The sequence below is a fragment of the Oncorhynchus masou genome, chromosome 15 (assembly GCF_036934945.1).
Source record: "Oncorhynchus masou masou isolate Uvic2021 chromosome 15, UVic_Omas_1.1, whole genome shotgun sequence".
In the NCBI taxonomy this organism is placed as follows: Eukaryota; Metazoa; Chordata; class Actinopteri; order Salmoniformes; family Salmonidae; genus Oncorhynchus; species Oncorhynchus masou.
In genome coordinates this window covers 26,925,972-26,947,481 of record NC_088226.1, presented here as the reverse complement: position 1 = coordinate 26,947,481, position 21,510 = coordinate 26,925,972, and the positions used below count along the sequence as shown (strand labels likewise).

Sequence of the window (21,510 nt, the reverse complement as noted above, 5' to 3'; positions counted from 1 at the left end):
ACATTTGAGTATTTTATATTTATCATTCTTTTATATTCATATAATTTAATAGTATGAGGGCGATGGAGGGGATGGCTGACGTTTTACGGGCTCCTAACCAAATGTGCTATTTTTTCTCTCTTCATTTTGTACGTAATGTTGCTGCTACCGTATATTATGACCAAACAAGCTTTCGGACGTCAGAACAGCGATTACTCACTTCGAACAAATATTTTTTTCTTTAATGAATCCGATAGGAAGGATATACTGCTTTGTCAAGATGAGGCCCAAATCCCCATCATCAGCTTGAAGAAAAGGGGGAGAAAAAGGGTGAGGAGGGCGGGGTGCCTTGTAAGAATTCGCCGATGAGGGTAGTGGTGGTTTACCTAATCAGTATTATTGGCCAATGTACAAACTGGATTATCTAGGATATAAGACTACCCTACCAAAGGGAAATTAAGGACTGTAATATCTTAAGTTTCACCGAGACGTGGCTGAACAATGACACGGATACTATAGAGCTGGCTGGCTTCTCTGTGCATCGGCAGGACAGAGCAGCTACGTCTGGTAAGACGAGGGGCGGGGGTGTGTGTCTTTTTGTCAGTAACAGCTGATGCCTGAATTTAATACTAAAGAAGTCTCGAGGTATTGCTCACCTGTGGTAAAATACCTCATAAGCTTTAGACCACTCTATCTACCAAGAGTATCTATATTATTTGTAGCCGTCTATCTACCACCACGAACCGATGCCGGCACTGAACAAGCTGTATAAGGCCATAAGCAAACAAGAAAATACTCATCCAAATGCGGAGCTCCTAGTGGCCGGGTCTTTAATGCAGGCAAACTTCAATCCTTTTTACCTAATTTCTACCAGCATCACATGTGCAACCAGAGGGGGAAAAAATTCTAGACCACCTTTACTCCACACAAAGCTCTCTCTTGCCATTAATTTGGCAAATCTGATCATACTTTTATTCTCCTGATTCCTGCTTACAATCAAACCAAAGTAGGTAGTACCAGTGACTCGCTCAATACAGAAGTGGGCAGATGACGCGGATACTATGCTTCAAGACTGTTTTGCTAGTACAAACTGGAATATATTCCGGGATTCATCCAATGGCATTGAGGAGTATACCACCTCAGTCACCGGCTTCATTAAATAAGTGCATCAACCCCCACAGTGACCGTACGTACATTTCCCAACCAGACATTTTCAAGGAGTGGGACACTAATCCTGACGCTTATAAGAAATCCCGCTATGCCCTCAGACAAACCATCAAACAGGCAAAGCATCAATACATGACTAAGCTTGAATCCTACTAGACCGGCTCTGACGCTCGGATGTGGAAAGACTTTAAAAATATTACGGACTACAAAGGGAAACCTAGCCGCGAGCTGCCCAGTGATGCGAGCATACCAGATGAGCTAAATGTCTTTTATGCTCGCTTCGAGGCCTGCAACACTGAAGCATGCACGAGAGCACCAGCTTTTCTGGATGACTGTGATCAAGCTCTCTGTAGCTGATGTGAGCAAGACCTTTTTAAACAGGTCAACATTCACAAAGCCGCGGAGCCAGATGGATTACCAGGATGTGTACTCAAAGCATGCGCAGACCAACTGGAAAGTGCATTCGCTGATATTTACAATCTCTCCCTGACCGAGTCTGTAATACCTACATGTTTCAAAATGACCACCATAGTCCCTGTGCCCAAGAAAGGGAAGGTAACCTGCCTAAATCATTACCGCCCCGTAGGACTCTTGTCGGTAGCCATGAAGTGCTTTGAAAGGCTGGTCATGGCTCACAACACCATGCCGGAAACCCTAGACCCAGTCCAATTCGCATTCTGCCCCAACAGATTCACAGATGATGCAATCTCAATTGCACGCCACACTTCCCTTTCGCACCTGGTCAAAAGGAACACCTATGTGAGAATGCTGTTCATTGACTACAGCTCAGCGTTCAACACCATAGTGCCCACTAAGCTCTAAGCTAAGGGACCCTGGGACTAAACACCTCCCTCTGCAACTGGATCCTGGACCTGCTGGACTTTCCCCAGGTGGTGAGGGTAGGCAACAACACAACACATCTGCCTCGCTGATCCTCATCACTGGGGTCACTCAGGGGTGCGTGCTTAGTCCCCTCTTGTACTCCCTGTTCACCCACGACTGTGTGGCCAGCCATGACTCCAACACCATCATTAAGTTTGCTGACAACGCAAAACTGGTAAGCCTGATCTCCGACAACGAGGAGGTCAGAGATCTGGCAGTGTGGTGCCAGAACAACAACCTCTCCCTCAACGTGAGCAAGACAAAGGAGCTGATTGTGGACTATTTGAAAAGGAGAGCCGAACAGGCCCCCATTAACCTGTTAAGGCTATGCACAATACTGCCCCCTTTGGAGGAATTGCGTGCCCATAGTAAACAAAAAAAATCTGTCCAATTGCTAATATATGCATATAATAATTATTATTAAATAGAAAACACTCTAAAGCTTCTAAAACCGTTCGAATTATGTCTGTATGTAAAGCAGAACTCACAGGGCAGCCATTCTCCCAAACTCTCTCTCTCATCAGGAAAGTTACCCCAACTTTGACGTCATCGCCCCCACCCTTCCCAACCAGCTACGGATCTGGGAACAGTTTGTGTGTGTTCAGCGTGCTGTGTTCTTTCAATGGGGGCAGGGAATGGAGAAAATCCCGCAAGCTTTGACCGGTTGGCGGGCAAAATACTGAAGTGTCACGAGAATTTAGCTGCGCGTCCTGGCGCAATTGTAGACACGGCACTCTTTGTTCCACTTCGTCTGAGGAGAGTTGCGTTCTTTTGTTTGAGTCGCCAATTGTTTTGTAACATCCTAAAGCTTGATTCTGCACTTAGTTTGACCAGTTTAGTCGACACATAATATGTAATTTTGAAGTTTTGATGCGCAAATGGTCGTGACCAGAAGTCATTTTTGGTGCATTTCAGCTGAAGCTGTTAGCATATGCTAATACAAAGACACACAAACTGAAACCAAACGTTATATTGGGTCAGTATGACTCCTTCCACTACATTCTGATCGAAGACCATCAAAGCTAAAGGAATATTTATGTTGTAATTTTGTATTTCTGTTGACTCCAACATAGCAGAGAAATATTGCTTATGTCTGAGCGCCGCCTCAGATTATTGCATAGTGAACGAATTCTGTAACGTTAAAAATAAATGTAACACAGCGGTTGCATTAAGAAGCAGTGTATCTTTCTAACTATATGTAGAACATGTATATTTAGTCAAAGTTTATGATGTGTATTGCTGTTATCTGGCGGAGCTTTCTATAATTTCTCCGTACATTTCTGTAGCATTTTTTGAACATGGCTCAACGTAAACGGAGATTTATGGATATAAATTGCATATTATTGAAAAAAACAAATGTACTGTGTAACATGTCCTATTACTGTCATCTGATGAAGATTTTCAAAAGGTTAGTGAATTATTTTTCTTTTAATCCTGCGTTTGTGATTGTGTTTTTTGCTTGACAATGTGGCTACATATTGTATGTGTCCTAGTGGTGGTTTGATATACATATGTGCTATGTTTTCGCCGTAAAACATTTTAGAAATCTGACTCGCTGGGTAGATGAACAAGGTGTTTATCTTTCATTTGAGCTATTGGACTTGTTAATGTGTGGAGGTTAAATATTTCTAAGAATATTTTTGCATTCTGTGCACCATCTTTTGAGTTGAGCTTGGGGGGTGCCCTTGGGGAACGTGTACCGTGATGTCGTTAACATCGGCGGGGCTGTAGTGGAGCGGGTCGAGAGTTTCAAGTTCCTTGGTGTCCACATCATCAACGGACTATAACGGTCCAAACACACCTAGACAGTTGTGAAGAGGGAACAACATCTTTTCCCCCTCGGGAGAATGAAAAGATTTGGCATGGGTCCCCAGATCCTCAAGAAGTTCTACAGCTGCACCGTCGAGAGCATCCTGACCGGTTGCATCACCACATGGTATGGCAACTGCTCGACATCTGACCGTAAGGTGCTACAGAGGGTGGTGTGTATGGGCCCAGTTTACCACTGGGGCCAAGCTTCCTGACATCCTGAACCTATATACTCGGCGGTGTCAGAGGAAGGACCTAAAAAAAGTCACCCAATTCATAGATTTTTCTCTCTGCTAGCGCACAGCAAGCGGTTCCGGAGTGCCAAGTCTAGGACAAAAAGGATCCTTAACAGCTTCTACCCCCAAGCCATTAGACTGCTGAACAATTAATCAGATGGCCACCCGGACTATTTACACTGATTTTTGTTCTGCAACCACATAAAACATTCATGTTCTTATTTGTTTACTTTCAAACCCACGGAAATAAAGCCTGTGGTCTGTATCCTCCTGGATGTGTAAAATAAAAATTTGACTAATGCTCTATTTAGACTAAAGCCCTCCGATTTCACTTCCTACCATATGAAATTGGGAGTTTCACCATTTTGAATTGCATATTTAAAGCAGTGCCAATGTATGCATATGAGACTGCAAAAGTCTGCAAAGTAGCTCCATTCTTTTAATAACTAATAAAATAACATTTAAGCAAGGGTGGATTAAGTACTAAAATAAATATTATAACTTGAATATTATAACTGAACTTGATTATTACATTCAGTCCTATATTCCATTTCAGTTGGTAATGGTAGGAGAAAGAAAACCAATGTTTTAGTAGAGATGATGAGGCACACCTTCGTGAAACTTGGGAAGTGCAAGGCCCTCAATGAGAAATCCCACAAACAACGCCAATCTTGTGATTTCAGTAAAACTAGTTGAACCATTATGACACGGCAAGACGGGGTTTATTCCGTAATCCATCTGCGTTAATATCGTAGGTGTAATAATAGTGAACGTTGGTTCTACACCAGAGTTGTTAAATGGAACATTTTCTGGGGGATTGGGTGTTGATGACCTGATGAATGGAAGGGCTGGGTCTGCCGTTTGGGTGGTCCTTCTGAGCTTCGTTAGGAGCCCCGCCTTCGACTGGGTGTATTGTGTGGGTTTCTGGGGCTTTCTGGGTCTCTCCAAGATGGGGTAGGGGGGAGTATAGCTGGCGCTGGCCCCTCTCACCATGAAGGCTCGGCTTGTCAACTTAATGTACATTTTACAATGCTGGGTATGATGCGAGGTGATTGACCTGTGATGGAAATTAACTTAATAATTTTAGCTAGTTTTGTCAATTCGAATCTGAGTGAAGATCATGCTAATTCTCAATGTTCGCTTTTGAAGCAAAATCTAAAATTGGCATTCATACTTATCAAAATGGTAATGTTTTAAGTGTGTATTTATTGGGTTCCACTGAGCTGTGCTAATAGCTAGCAAAGAATTCTAAGAACACAAATGGCCATTAACTCACCACATAAGCAGGAATACTTTGGGTCTGTCGAGTCTTTGAAACATACACAAAGTTTATGTCTGAGTGTAGAGGATGGGTGGAGATAGCTAGCATACTGTAACACCAAGGGCAGTTATTCATTGCACTCTTCAATGTAGCTTTACATAGTCTAGATGTAGTCACTGTGAACACTTGTGCTTCCTTTCTCTGCGAAACGGGGACTTGTGTGGTGGGACTCTGCTCGTCCAGCCATGTCCATATTGTATGCTCGGCTCGTCCTTCCGTGTCCATACTGTATGCTCGGCTCGTCCTTCCGCGTCCATACTGTGTGCTCGGCTCGTCCTTCCGCGTCCATACTGTGTGCTCGGCTCGTCCTTCCGAGTCCATACTGTGTGCTCGGCTCGTCCATCCGTGTCCATACTGTGTGCTCGGCTCGTCCATCCGTGTCCATAATGTGTGCTCGGCTCGTCCAGCCGTGTCCATACTGTGTGCTCGGCTCGTCCAGCCGTGTCCATACTGTGTGCTCGGCTCGTCCAGCCGTGTCCATACTGTGTGCTCGGCTCGTCCAGCCGTGTCCATACTGTGTGCTCGGCTCGTCCAGCCGTGTCCATACTGTGTGCTCGGCTCGTCCAGCAGTGTCCATACTGTGTGCTCGGCTCGCCATCAGCGCTCTAGGTGAAGGAAGGGCCCTTATCACAACTCCTCACTGTCTGGTCCTGCCCTCCTATTCTCAACCACCACTTTCATTTTCCAGAGGAAGAAATTATTGATTTGGTTTTGTACCCTGTCTCTCGCTCTTTCCCACTCCCTTACCTCCCTCCTAAATAATTTGGGGCAGGAGTTTTCTTTTGCGTCTCATTTTGTGTTTAGTTATCAGTATTTTTCTCAATGCCATAAATATTTATCCTCAGTCTCCTTGACTTGGGAGCATCAAGCTCATCACTTTGCACTTTCACCACCATGTCAACATATTTCATCTGTAGCCTAATAAGCTGCATAGTTTCCCGAGTCGTTGTGGGAGGACCACACACCATTTCCTCATATATACTCTAAATTTACTTTGATCTGATTTTTATTATATCAATATTTGCACATAGGTGTTTCACAAAGATCCCACCATGTCGAACGAACTAATTTGTCTGCATTTATAAAATTGCACCAAAACTACCTGTTTCCATCACAGCTGTTGTGATTATTTTGTATACTCTCTGAAAAACTGGATGGAAACATTGTTATAACGAAGTCATATTTTAATGTTTGACTGATTTGTAAGTTTCTCAATTTTCTCTTCCCTCAGGCAACTTGAATGTTACTTTGCAAGTGTGGGATATTGGAGGTCAATCGATTGGAGGGAAAATGCTGGATAAATATGTCTACGGGGCTCAGGTACTATCTCTCACACACACACTTTTTTTGTTTTACTATCCTTGTGGGTACCAACAATTGTTTCCCATTCAAAATCCTATTTCCCCTAAGCCACAAATAGCCTTTTCCCTTGTGGGGACCAGTGAAATGTCCACACTTGTCAGAATTCTCCTTGTTTTACTGTCCTTGTGATGACTTCTGGTCCCCACAAGGGTAGTAAAACCAAAAGAACACACAAAATCACACACTCTAAACGCAGAGGTGGTCCGTTGTTCCTCACGTTAGGTCGTTGACATTGTAATAGGGTTTCCCTATTAGGCTTGGGTAATTAATGAATACGCCATGATGATTATTAGTTCAGCAGGACCCTGCACAGACTGCAGCCAAGTTTTACTACTTAGCTGGTCATAGAGACTACATTATGTATAGTATGAAGGAGAGTGAGAAATACCTTGCTCTTTCTCACTCTAATTTCATTATTTTTTTAACAAAATAAGCAAATGTACTAATTAATGTGAATAGGAAGAGGTTCGCGTTGCCACTGCAATAACACGTGGGTGTATCTTATGTGTGCGTTTGCCGCACTCTGCTCGGCGACGTCCTTAAGTGGTTGTTGCTCTATAGGCATATGGGGCATGTGGAGCATAAGACAGAGACTGTTGTATGTAGGTCGGTCATGTCTGTCTCTGTACTGTACAACCTCCTCAGCCCCCCCCCCCCGCTCACTCACACAAAAACAAGGTGGTTTCCATAGAACCCGTTGCTCCTCTGGTTTCTCACAAGCTCTTTATGGGCCTTTCGCAGCCATGGTTCAACGCGCCTCGGGCCGGGCGATACCAGATCATAGACATTTGGTAGAGGTGCACTGTAATTGTAGCTGACGCAAACTGTCGTCACCCGGCCTTCTGTGTCGTGACATTGCGTGTCCTGTTGCCAGATCATGATGATGCAATCAAAGTCGAGGTAGTCTATTTATTTTGGCTCCTTTTTCATATTCTATAGTCTTTTGGATTGGTAAAGAACAGACTTATGACACAATGTTGGCACTTACTTGAGGCTTTTGTTTTAAACGTGTACACTGAAGTGTTTAATTTTTGTTTACATAAAAAATGGTACAGCAGCCAGCTTCAACGGCCTGGTTCCTCCGAAGGACATCTTTTTGTGCTTTGCCATATGACTACTTCTGGTTTTACACCTGACAATACCTTTTGGATACGACAAATGGAGAGCGGTGAGGCTTGTCTGTCTACTTTTCTACTCAACTGCTTCCGGCTTTGAACGTATGCTGACAGTACTTACACTAAGTATTTCGACGAAGGGAGGGTGATGAGACCTAATTCGTAATCACTTTTACCACCCTCTTTTTTATTATTATTTTTTAAGCCCAGACACCTTTTGTGACACAGAGAACCCAACCTCACCCCTATCCTGTTTGGCTGGGTGGACCGATTATAGCGGAGGCGTCGTGGCTCGGCTGTATGTTCTTAGCATGTCTCTCTGCATCTATTAACAGCGATATAGATCATCTTTAATCTCAGGCTAACTCCGAGAGAGCCGAGGAGGTGCCAACTCCTTGGGGACTGTGTGTAGAGGAGCAATTGACTTCCCTCAGACACTAGTGCCACCTACTGCTCACTTTCCCACATTCGACCTCTCTGGCATGTTTGTTCTCATCTTATGTCAACTTGAATTCATTTTGGAATGTTGTGTTTAGGCTACACCATTTAGATTTTCTGTGGTGTTGCTTTTCAGGGTGTTCTTCTAGTGTACGACATTACAAACTACCAGAGCTTTGAGAATCTGGAGGACTGGTACGGCATGGTCAAGAAGGCCAATGAAGAGTCAGACGTCCAGCCTGTGGTCTCACTGGTGGGAAACAAAAGTCGGTATTTAAAACAACTTTCTGACACACACACACACTAGTTCTATTCCTTTCTTCCGCTCATAGGCCACACTCTTATGAGGCTAAAGCAGACCGGTCAACCATAATGTATAATAGCAGAAAGCTGTGAAGAGAATGCCATTTACAATGCAGTGAAGATAAATCACTAGTTTCTCTGCCGGCTAAATGTTTTATTCACACTTTTATACACTGCATGCATTTGTAGTACAGCACAACCATATTACTGTATCCAGCTCTATTTTGCGAGCCACTGGAAATTGATTTGTCTATTGGGGCTGTTGATTATTCACTTCCCGTTCTGACTCCTCTGCACTTTGTGGTGTGTAAGACAGCTAGGTGAGGAAAAATGTTCTTACTATGACTAGAGAATCATCCCTTCTCTTTCGGCTTTGCATAGCAAAACTGCTGCTATGTCACTCACCATCTGAGCCATGAGCACTGCATAATGTAGAGGAATGTCTAGCTTGGAAAATAAGTGTCAAGCTATCTTTTTCTTCAACCGAAAGGTGCAGTATTGAGAAATGGATGAATTGACACAGTGACCAAAATCTTTGTTAATTGTTAATTCACTAATAATAAGGCTTGTGTCAGGACATGCAATAAGCAAGCTAGCTATCTAGGTGACCAGCTAAGATTATGATAACCAGCTAACCCTTTCATCTGTGGTTTTAGCTCGCTAGCTATAATAGCCGCTATGCTAGCTATAATAGCCGCTGTGCTAGCTATAATAGCCGCCGCTGTGCTAGCTATAGTAGCCGCTGTGCTAGCTATAGTAGCCGCTGTGCTAAGCTATAGTAGCCGCTGTGCTAGCTATAGTAGCCGCTATGCTAGCTATAGTAGCCGCTATGCTAGCTATAATAGCCACTAAGCTAAGGTATCAGATAGGAGCCAATATAGCTAGCTAATAGTGATGGGCATTCCGGCTCTTTTCAGTAAGCCAGCTCGTTCGGGTCAGCTCACCAAAAAGAGCCTGCTCTTTTTTTTTCTCAAACAGTTTGCGGTAGTTTGACTATGATTGGTGTTAAAACAATTATACCTTAACCACAATGTATTTAAAAATGCATTGGTTTGTTATGAAAAAGAATGCTATTAAACATTTGCATTTAAAACCTTTTGATGTATATAAACAAAGTACATATAAATCTAACCATTCAAAATGAATAATCTAATCAGTATAATAGAATATTGCACCATATCAAAGAAAAATAAATAACAATTTGCAAAACTGCAGCATCCCACAAATTGAAATAAATGTAATAAAGAAGGATGCCATTGTGCATTTAAAGTATAACTTTTGCATTGTATATAAACAAAGTGCATAAATCTAACCATTCAAAATGAATACAATTTGAACAACATAATAATAGAATATTGCACCATATCAAAGAAAAATAAATAACAATGTGCAAAACTGCAGCATCCCACTTAAAACATTAAACTGGTCCCTCTTTTCTCTTCTTCATTGCCATGTTATAACCAGCAGCACACAGCAACGCTGACCATATTTTGCTTTTATGAGAGATTTGCATTCAGAAATGCAAGCTGCCTCACTTTCGAGGGGCTGGTGCGGTTTCTTCTCAGTAGTTATTTGTCCTGTTTTCGAGAAGACCCTCTCCTTGTTCTTCCACCAGCTCAGAGGATCTGCAGATCTTTGGAGGAGGGGCTCCTCCATTATGGCATCTGCTGAGGGATTCCTTCGTGCTGCATCCCCAGTTGCTCTCTCGTCAAACAGCATCCAAACAACAGATGTTTGTGACACTATTGCTGGTGTTTCTGCTCCATCTGATCCCTCTTCTTCCTATTTCCCTGGTGCCTGAGCCAGCTGACTGCAGGGGCTGTCCCTCCCTACTGATGAGGTTATTTTTTGAGGAGCTTCATCAATCTCTCTGGCATCACTGAAGGCTAACTTCTTAAACCTGGGGGTCAAGCGGTTTCTGATCACACGTGATTATATTCCATTCTGTGGAACTTTCTGTCCATTGATGAACATAGGGTGTCCATCAATGTCCTGTGGTGACATTTGCTTCTCTCTGGCGGCTGGCTGTGATTTGCTGCAGACCCTTAACCAGGAGTATCATTTTTTACAGTAACTTATTAGTTCAGGTGCATTCTCATCTACTACTCATATACATATTTATATATAAATAATTATGTAGTAAGAACTGCTTACTGTACCTCTCCACTGATCTCCACAGTGACCTGCTCAAAGTGTTCCAGGACTCTGCACACCACCTATTCCTCTTGGTTCAGAGCATCAACAATGGCCAGGGTAGAGATGATGGCATCTTTTGACCCAAGAAACCACTTCAACATATAAAATGTTGAATTCCACCATGTAGTGCAGTCTTGTTTAGGCCTCAGCTCAGGCATCCCCATCTGGCTTGTGTAGGTTTTAGTTTTTTAGCACCTACTGTGCACCTGTGGAAGTATTCCAAAGCTGCTTTCACTTTGTCCACAGTGGGCTTCAACACCTTCAGAGCATCTCTTACAATCAGGTTGATTGTGTGGGCAAGACATGGATGATGGGCCCATTTGAACATTTTCATGACTTTGGTTATGTTCGCTGCATTGTCGCTAAACACAACAGACCACTTTTCCATCTACTTGCCATTCTCTGGCCACTCAACAGTTCCTCTGCCAAGTTCTCTGAGGTGTCTGTCGCTGAACTCAAAGCAGTCCAGAAGACAGCAAGACATCGAAAAATCTTCAATGAAGTGACATGGAACCAACATGTAAGAAGTCCAGCAGTCAGTAAAACTTCCGTCCTCCACGATCAAAAATGGCTGAATATCGGTGGCAATCATTTTAGCCAATGCAATATCAATTTGGCCTTGTTTTGCTACAGACATGGACTTTGGTATGAACTGGTCCATAGAAGACTGTTGCTGTGGGTCGCGGAGTAGGCCTACTTGACTGAGTGGATACATCCCCACGTGTGGAGGTGCTGGCTCCACCACTATCACTACAGCTAGCTTCCCAGTTGGTTGCACAGTTCGCATATGCCGGTTGTGCGTAGAACCGGCTTTATATGAGATTTTGTTTTGGCAAATTCTACACTGTGCTCTAACATTGACTACATTATTAAAATGCTACTGTGCTTCCGACTCATTTTCCAGCTGTCGTTTTCACAGCTGTCCTTCCTCTCACTCCTCGGCTGCTAAGTGTGTGACTGAGTGAGTTGGCTCGGCCCTCCCTCACGCAACGTTGGTTCTTTGGTTGACACTGCGTGTCTGATTGACAGGAACAACAGGTGAGGCTGTTAGTCTGAGCAGACAGTCAGAACGAATGTGTGTGTGCTTTAGCATTTAGGCCTATATTGTTTCATTTATTTTTTCATCTGAATTAGTTAATTCTATTCATTTAAATCTTTTGATTATTCTTATCTTAATTTTTAAAATATTTTTATAAATCGATTCAGCTCTTCTGATATGCGATCCGGCTCCCAACGTTCACCTACAAGAGCCGGCTCTTAGGTCTTTCGCAAACAAGTCGACTCTATCACTACTAGCTAACTTTAGTTGGTAATAATTTTGAACATGCAGCATTTTGGGCTAGGAGCCATCTGACTTGCGTTGTAACGTCAACTATTTACTAGTGTGCTGATCTGACCAGCCTCAATCGTATCCGTAAATTTGCAGTTGATAGTCGGATTAGATGATTGTCGTAATAGGGAAAGAAGGAAGCGTATTAAAATGCCTAAATAAAGGTTGGCAATAGGTTTAGCTACCTAAGAATCATGTTTATGGACCAAGAAGCTCAATGCGCACGTTCTCGCTTAACTATGATTTGAGTCATTCAGACAGAATGTGCTTCGTCGTTTTATTTTTCCTAACCTCGCTCTCCTTGTTAGATATTATGCACATTTATGGCTTGGTAGCAAATGTCATTGCCATTGAGCTAGTTCTCATAGGGAGCAGTAAACTACAACAAGTGATATGAGATGTGAAAGGGAGCGGAGTTACAGCCTCATTCTATCCAATCGTAGCAATAGGATCAATTTACAAACGGCCCATTTGTTGACAGATAGCTGAACTAGACAATTGAGTTTTGTCCTGGCAGCCGAGTTGTTTAGAGATGCGTTCCTGACACCGATTTTTCTTTTTCTTTCTTCCTGATCACAGAAAATGACAAAAATACTAGTTTCATAAGCATCCATGATCACAAATCATTATGTTGGAGAAATTTGCATTGAATATATGTTATTTTATATTCTCAAACTAACAGCAGTGCCTATATGATGTGCTTCCATACAGGCATGACATGCTGGAGTGATGATTCTATGCAAATGTCGATCAGTAGACGAATAAAAGTTGTCATCTGTAGCACCATAGACTCCACTGATCAGCCAAAACAAGTTCAAATAACTTAATGAATGCACACACTCTTGTTGAATATGATTTACCATTCAAATACAATTATTATCATTTTGTTATGTAGTTAGATTGGCGTTAATGCATACATGGCTGGGAAAATGTCCCATTCAATGTCATAACATTTTAACCTTTTGATATCGGCCTAAAATGTCAGCCATCTGCCTCCTTGACGACCACAAAATCAGTATCGGCCCTAAAAAAATTATTGTTTGTTCTGTAACTACAACTGTAGTGAATGCACTAACTGGATAAGAGCGTCTGCGAAATGACTAAAATGTAAATGTGTCGCAACTGATAATACCAGATAGGCATTTGTGTGTTGGGGCTCAAGCTAATTATTGTGTTACGATTGAGCTAATTGATAGTGAGGAGCAGGGTCTCTGTAGGCGATGGGATGTTTGCATGCTCTGGGAAGTGACCCTCTGTGATTTAAAGACCATCCGGTGGCTACGGGGCCCCCTCCTTTTATTCTAAATCCCCTCCCCGTCCTCCAACCTCCCAGCCCGGACACCACTTTGGATGAGGTATAGAATCTGAGATGGTAACCAGACAACAAAAAAAACATCTCCCCCAGTCCGCCCCACTCGAAAATAAAGACTAATACTGATGACTCTCTTTTCAACATCCCCTCTGTCAGATAGGGAGACATTGTTGCCGCCATGTTATTGTAAAATACGCGCACACAGTCCCATTGCATGTGTAATGATGGCTATCGACTGTCCCGCCTTGAACCCCCCCCCACCCCACCCCAATGATGAACTGCCCACAGAGTGGTGTCTACACAGGAAGCCTCTCGCTAATGTTACTCAACAGGGCCTTTAGGTCAGGTCTTAATCTGCCTGTCTAGCATAGGGATTCTCTTGTCTTTGCATTACGGCGCATCTCTTAATGCCCGGGCCTAACGTCAGGCGCCTCTGTATTTAGGCTACATTTTGTATACTACCGGTGAGTGTGTCTGTGTATACGTGTGTGTAAGTGCGTTATGTATTTAAGCAGCGTATACCCCACTGTCAGGGTCCCCCCTCGCCCACTCAGTCAGTCTGCTCTTCATGGTCGTATTGGTGAGAATCGCCCATATGTGTTTTTCTGCTCCTAAAGTCCGCAAAGAAAAACAACAAAAGAAAAACAAAATCCCACACAGATTGCCCTACCTGGAGCAATCAATTACCAAGCGAGACTTTATGAATCCCTGAATCCTCTCACAGACTGTTTTTTCAGAGGGCACGAAGAGACTTAGTCTAGCGATCTTGTGGGAATTGCCCACACAGATGTTTCTGTTTTTCTATAATTGTTGTTCTTATTTTTACCAAGTGCCCGCCCCTCACCCAGTTACAATGCATAGAACAAAAAAATATACACCATTCTCGGGGGGGTGGGGTGTTGTAGGTTCCTATGAAATCCAAATGAGTGAAGCAGCCGCCAATCCTCAAACCTGTTTATGACATCTGTAATGGAATGACAAACCGAGCCAGGCATTTCATAGCCACACCATCTGCACCATACAAATGTATGTCCACGAGAGAGTCTTCTGGGAGATCCCTTCTCTCTCTCTTAACCACGGACATCTTAGTGTTTCCCTTCATCATTCCCTCACTTATCAAATATGCAGTGTTATTGACTCACAAGTTGCTTTTGGATGTCTACACTATCCTGTACGAACAATCTGAGGGGGTAAATCTTTAAAAATGACGGTATGACACCATTTATTTTTTACCTATGCAGTGCTTTTGAGACAGACGCTAATTTATCCTCTTTACCTTTACCTACTCTTTACACTGACCGCCCTTCTGTGCCCTTTGACAAGTGGGGAACAGCCTCCCCATTCTTCTGCTTAACACGGCCGTGTACGGATAAGTTTGCTTGTTAAGCTCGGCGTTGTGCACCCTTTGCCCTCCACATGCTGCCCCGAACCTTATGTTTAATAATGGCACCACTTGTAACAATTCAGGGAGGAAGCCAATGAAATATTTTATTGAAGACACCCACACAGAAACACGCACACAAACACACACACTGTGCACACTCACACAGAGAAACATAGAGCCACTCAAAAACATAGACACTGAAACACTTGCAGGGGGTGGGCTTTGCTGGGAAAGCATGGGTAATGGAAGAATTCTAAACTCTTGGTCTGTATAAACATACTATAATAGTTTATTTCAGCTCGGCCCAGTTGAACACCGTATGGTACAAAGTATCCTCTCCGGAAAATGTAGACTTCATATCCATGCAGTCTCCCGCACTCACAAAAGTAGTGTTTTCCTATATTATTCAAAATGATGTTTGATATTTTATTTGTTTTACTGTCATACATCTTGAATTACTGACTGAAAATTGGGCTAGTTAGAGATCTGTGGTTTGTGTAGAGAAAGGCGTCGTGCTGTGTGAGGACAGGATCTAAATGTTTTCATCTCTAGGTGAAAGATGGCACCATTAAATAAATTATCTGGTACTTTTGTATATTTCTTAGCTAATATTTCTGAAAGTAGCGCGCACGAGCCGAAAGTGGTCCCAGAAAATTCCGAACTATGTCACATATGTGCAACACGTCATTGCCCTCTCTCTCTCTGCTGTGTGTGCATCCTGCTAGCTGTCACTAAAATGGCGAGGGGCTGAAGCTCATTCTGCTAGAACTCTAATTGCTAGGGGGCTCGTCTAAATGTTGGGAAAATGGCGAGGCACAGCTTCCAGAAAGATGGTTGTTTCAAACTTGCTTCTGCCCATAGATTATGCATGTAAGAATACTGTTCATTGACTACAAGATCAGTACAAAGCTCAGGATCCTGGCACTGGAACCTCCCTCTGCAACTGTCCTTTCTAACAGGCCGCCCCCAGGTGGTGAGGGTAAGCAACAACACATCCGCCACGCTAACCATCAACACTGGGGCATCTACAAGGCACCCGACCGCAAGGCGCGTCAGACGGTGGCGAGTACGGCCCAGTACACTACTGGGACTCAATTCCCAGCCGTCCAGGACCTCTATACAGGCTTATTCTGAAATTGATGAAATTGTTGTTGTTGTTTTTTACCTCAATCTACACACAATACCCCATAATGACAAAGCAAAAACAGGTTGTTAGAACTTTTTGCTAATGTATAAAAAATTTAAAAAATGAAATATAACATTTACTTAAGTATTCAGACCCTTTACTCAGTACTTTGTTGAAGCATCTTTGGCAAATCGGAAAGATAGCTAGGAGCAAGCCCATGTAAAGCTTTGTAGGTTAGCAGTAAAACCTTGAAATCAGCCCTTGCCTTAACAGGAAGCCCGTGTAGGGAGGCTAGCACTGGAGTAATACGATACATTTTTTTGGTTCTAGTCAAGATTCAGCTGTATTTAGCACTAAATTACGTTTATTTAGGTCCTAAACAATATCATAACTGCCAACGATAAAAGACAGTACTGTGCAGCCGTCTTCATCAACCTGGCCAAGACTTTCGACTCTGTCAATCACCGTATTCTTATCGGCAGACTCAACAGCCTTGGTTTCTCAAATGACTGCCTCTCCTGGTTCACTAACTACTTCTCAGACGGAGTTTAGTGTGTCAAATCGGAGGGTGTGTTGTCCTGACCTCTGGCAGCCTCTGGCACAGGGTTCAATTCTCGGGCCGACTCTATTCTCTGTATATATCAACGATGTTGCTCTTGCTGCTGGTGATTCACTGATCCACCTACGCAGACGACACCATTCTGTATCTTCTGGCCCTTCTTTGGACACTGTGTTAACTAACCTCCAAACGAGCTTCAACGCCATACAACTCTCTTTCCGGGGCCTCCAACTGCTCTTAAATGCTAGTAAAAGGAAATGCATGCTCTTCAACCAATCGCTGCCCGCACCCGCCCGTCCAGAGTAGTGATGCTAGTCGGGCGGTTCTGACTTAGAATATGTGGACAACTATAAATACCTAGGTGTCTGGCTAGACTAAACTCTCCTTCCAGAGTCACATCAAACATCTCCAATCCGAAGTTAAATCTAGACTTTGCTTCCTATTTCGCAACAAAGCATCCTTCACTCATGCTGCCATGCTACCCTCGTAAAACTGACCATCCTATCGATCCTCGACTTCGGTGATGTCATTTACAAAATAGCCTCCGACACTCTACTCAGCAAACTGGATGCAGTCTATCACAGTGCCATCCGTTTTGGCACCAAAGTCCCATATACTACCCACCACTGCAACCTGTATGCTCTCGTTGGCTGGCCCTCGCTACATATTCATTGCCAAACCCACTGGCTCCAGGCCATATAAGTCTTTGCTAGGTAAAGCTCCACTTTATCTCAACTCACTGGTCACCATCGCAACACCCACCCATAGCACGTGCTCCAGCAGGTATATCTCACTGGTCATCCCCAAAGCCAACAACTCATTTGGCCACCTTTCCTTCCAGTTCTCTGCTGCCAATGACTGGAAGGAATTGCAAAAATCACTGAAGTTGGAGACTTATGTCTCCCTAACTAACTTACCGATCGCTGCAGGTGCACAGAGCCCATCTGTAAATAACCCATCCAACTACCTACCTCATCCCCATATTCATTTTAGTTTTCCTGCTCTTTTGCATACCAGTATTTCTACTTGCACATCCTCATCTGCACATATCACTCCAGTGTAAATTGCTGAATTGTAATTGTACTTCGCCACTATTGGCCTATTTATTGACTTACCTCCTTACTTCATTTGCACACACTGTATACAGATTTTTTTTTTGTGTTATTGATTGTTGTTCTCTGTTCTTGTCGCAAAGCTTTGCTTTATCTTGGCCAGGTTGCAGTTAGTTGTAAATGAGAACTTAACCTACCTGGTTAAAAAAGAAAAATGCTTTCCGGTATCTAAGAGCTCCCGAAGCCACTCCTGCATTGTTTTGGCTGTGTGCTTAGGGTCGTTGTCTTGTTGGAAGGGGAACCTTTGCCCCAGTCTGAGGTCCTGAGTGCTCTGGAGTCGGTTTTCATCAATGATCTTGTTGTACTTTGCTCCGTTCATGTTTGCCTTGATCCTGACTAGTCTCCGAGGCTCTGTCACTAAAAAACATCCCCACAGCATGATTCTGCCACCACCATACTTCACTGTAATGTTGGTGCCAGGTTTCCTCCAGACATGACGCTTGGCATTCAGGCCAAAGAGTTTTTGCTCTGACCTGCACTGTCAACTGTGGTACCTTATATAGACAGGTGTGTGCCTTTCCAAATCATGTCCAATCAATAGAATTTACCACAGGTGGACTCCAATCAAGTTGTAGAAACATCTCAAGGACGATCAGTGGAATTCAGATGCATCTGAGCTCAATTTCGAGTCTCTTAGCAAAAGTTATAAAAACCCTTTGCTAACATTTCTAAAAACCTGTTTTCTCTTTGTCATTATGAGGTATTGTGTGTAGATTGCTGAGGATTTAATTTAATCAATTTTAGGATATGGTTGTAACGTAACAAAGTGGAAATAAATCAAGGGATCTGAATACTTTCCGAGGGCACTGTAGCTAGAATCTGTTTTGGAGAGATTGTACTTTTGTTTTGTTGCAATTTAAACAGTATTTGTGGTTGTCATTAGCAGTCCTTGCAATAATGAAAATATGTATTATTTCTGGCAATGAATTCTAACAAAAAATATAATAATTTATGCCAACATATCAGTCATTGCATTCCTATATTATTATATGCAGTATTGTTTTATTGTATTTTTAAAATTAATTTACCGAAGTCTTCTATCTTGGAATGTAGGAACTTGTAAGTAATGGTCAAGTTTTTTGACCCAAATGTATACGTGGCCCATGTTTATTTTCATTCGGGAGGCACTTTGAGTCTCTTGGTGAGTATTGTTTGCACACGTCTTTTTTCTTTGCATCCACAATAGTTGTGTTTTAAACTGTCACCTATATGACTATGCAATGATAGAAGACAACAAGGGTTATTTGTCTTTGTATGGCCTGTCATGACAGAACAGAGAAACCTTATTTTAATTGCTTTATCTTCACTTCTCCCCATCGTCAAGTTTACTTAGTGTCCTGCCACTCCACGGCACCAGTGTGTTAATGTTGGCTAATCTGACTCTGACAGATGATTGATAACCACTCCCAAGTGTGCAGGATCCAAAGGATTAGCACGGTTTACTTCTGGTAGCATGCGGGGTACGTTCCCTCTAAGTCACGCTAATTAATAACGTGCTGACGCCTAGAAGACAGCCATGTTTATGCGTGCGGAGAGATGCGACAAGCTGTGTGTGTGTGTGTGTGTGTCTGTCCAGGGGGACTAAAAAGGTTTGTGTAAGTTCCAGACTCCTATGTCATGACACATACAATAACTTTTTCCCAGTTATGTGGTGCCAATATTCTTCGAATGATTCACATGACAACAACAAAAATCACAAAACACTGTCTAAAAATGTGCCTTTCTCTTGGAAATGTCTATAGATGGTGACTGGCCTTTTTATATTTGGGTCACTATGACTTATTATGTTATTAATAATACTGGAGGGCACTGTTTAGATTGCTCTTCAGAACACACACATGCACGTACACACACACACACACACACACACACACACACACACACACACACACACACACACACACACACACACACACACCCTGAAACCAAGGGGCATGAGAACAAAACACTGACCGCTTGAATGAAGCTTCACACAAAGAGCAAAACTCGGAGGGACGAGAGAAATTCAATTCCATACAGTAGCCTACTACCTCCTCCGTCTCCCATAGACAGATCCAGTAACAAAGTGGGAAGCTATTGCTTTCAGCAGCAAGACCCCCCAGATGACCTTCCCTTCTGACTCAGATGTGACCCTGTATTGGGGAAGGGGAGAAGTGAAACGCCTGGTGTCACTGCACCAGAGTTGATTGCACAGAGACACAGGCACAATGGCTAGAAAGGAAAGCACCTAGCATTGTACCCATTCTGTAAACCATCGTGGTGTTGACAGACCTAGTTTTTAGGCCGTTGTGTGCATTTTTTAAAGGCCTGATTTCTAATTCAGCTTTTTCTCAACAGACACCCATACTTCTGGGTAGAGCTGGGCTCTTTTGACTTGGTCCATGTAGAGCTAAATGTGCTTCAGGGGTCAACTCTACTATGCCTATGTTATGGAATGTGTGACACTGCGCTTAAATCGCACCTGGAAATGGAGGCCTTGGGACTCTGAATTAGGGTTGCAAAGCTACTGGTAATTTACCAAAGTTGCCTGAAACTTCAGCAATTTAGCTAATTAACAGAATCTATGGAAACCATCATAACTTTGGAAACTTAAATAACTTTATATAGTATTCATTTGTTTTATATCTGTCCATATTGTCCATGAGTTTCTACTAGATAGATCATGATTAAAGACAAAATAGCCTAATTAATTTGAAAAAGTACATAATCAACAATGGCATTATTTTTAATGCTCTGTTAACTTTTCCAACTATTTACTTTTTTCACAACTGCCACCAGTTTGATGCCAAATTATTGACAACAAATACATATTGACATAGTTCTAGTAAATCAATAAAAGTGTGTATAAAAAAATATGAAGGATATTTAATGATGAAACAATGGTATTCACTATGTTTATGGTTTACTAATGATAAAGTTTTTATAATAAAATCATTTTATTTAATGATCTCCTATACAGGCATTCGGAAAGTATTCAGACCTTCACTTTTTCCACAGTTTGTTACTTTACAGCTTTATTCTAATATGGATTAAATAAAACATTTTCCTCAATCTACACACAATACCCCATAATGACGAAGCGAAAACAACAGGTGAGGTTGAGGTCGAAGGAATTGTCTGTGGAGCTCCAAGACAGGATTGTGTCGAGGCACAGATCTGGGGAAGGGTACATGAACACTTCTGCAGCATTGAAGGTCCCCAAGAACACAGTGGCCTCCAAGATGCTTAAATTGAAGTAGTTTGGCCGAACGTCCAGCACTAGGAAGTTCTGAACTGAGAAATCGGGGGAGAAGGGCCTTTGTCAGGCAGGTGACCAAGAACCCTATCGTCACTCTGACAGAGCTCCAGAGTTAATCTGTGGAGATGGGAGAACCTTTCAGAAGGACAACCATTTCTGAAGGTCTCTACCAGTCAGGCATTTATGGTAGAATGCCCAGACGGAAGCCCTCTTAGGGATGCCAAAAGGCACCTAAAGGACTCTGACCATAAGAAATAAGATTCTGTGGTCTGATAAGACATAGATTGAACTCTTTGGCCTTCCAACAAGACAACGACCCTAAGCACACAGCCAAGACAATGCAGGAGTGTCTTTGGGACAAGTCTCTGAATGTCCTTAAGTGGCCCAGCCAGAGCCCGGACTTGAACCTGATCGAACATTTCTAGAGAGACCTGAAAATAGCTGTGCAGCAACGCTCCCCATCCAATATGACAGAGTTTGAGAGGATATGTAGAGGAGAATGGGAGAAACTCCCCAAATACAACACTCCCCAAGCTTGTAGCGTCATACCCAAGAAGACTTGAGGCTGTAATCGCTGTCAAAGGTGCTTCAACAAAGTGCTGAGTAAAGGGTCTGAATACTTCAGACTTCACAAAATCAAT

At 42.8% G+C, this 21,510-nt stretch overlaps 1 protein-coding gene across 3 annotated transcripts in view; it reads left to right on the top strand.

Moving 5' to 3' along the window:
* The window catches only part of LOC135556060 (ras-related protein Rab-28), a 44,103-nt gene that overhangs the window by 13,652 nt on the left and 8,941 nt on the right, over positions 1-21,510 (top strand). For all 3 annotated transcript variants that reach the window (XR_010457940.1, XM_064988945.1, XM_064988946.1), the window contains exons 3-4: positions 6,626-6,714; positions 8,446-8,575. Coding sequence is in view for 2 of the 3 variants with exons in the window: in XM_064988945.1 (XP_064845017.1) it covers positions 6,626-6,714; positions 8,446-8,575 (219 nt within the window). In the remaining variant the exon portion in view is untranslated. The remainder of the gene's footprint in view (positions 1-6,625; positions 6,715-8,445; positions 8,576-21,510) is intronic.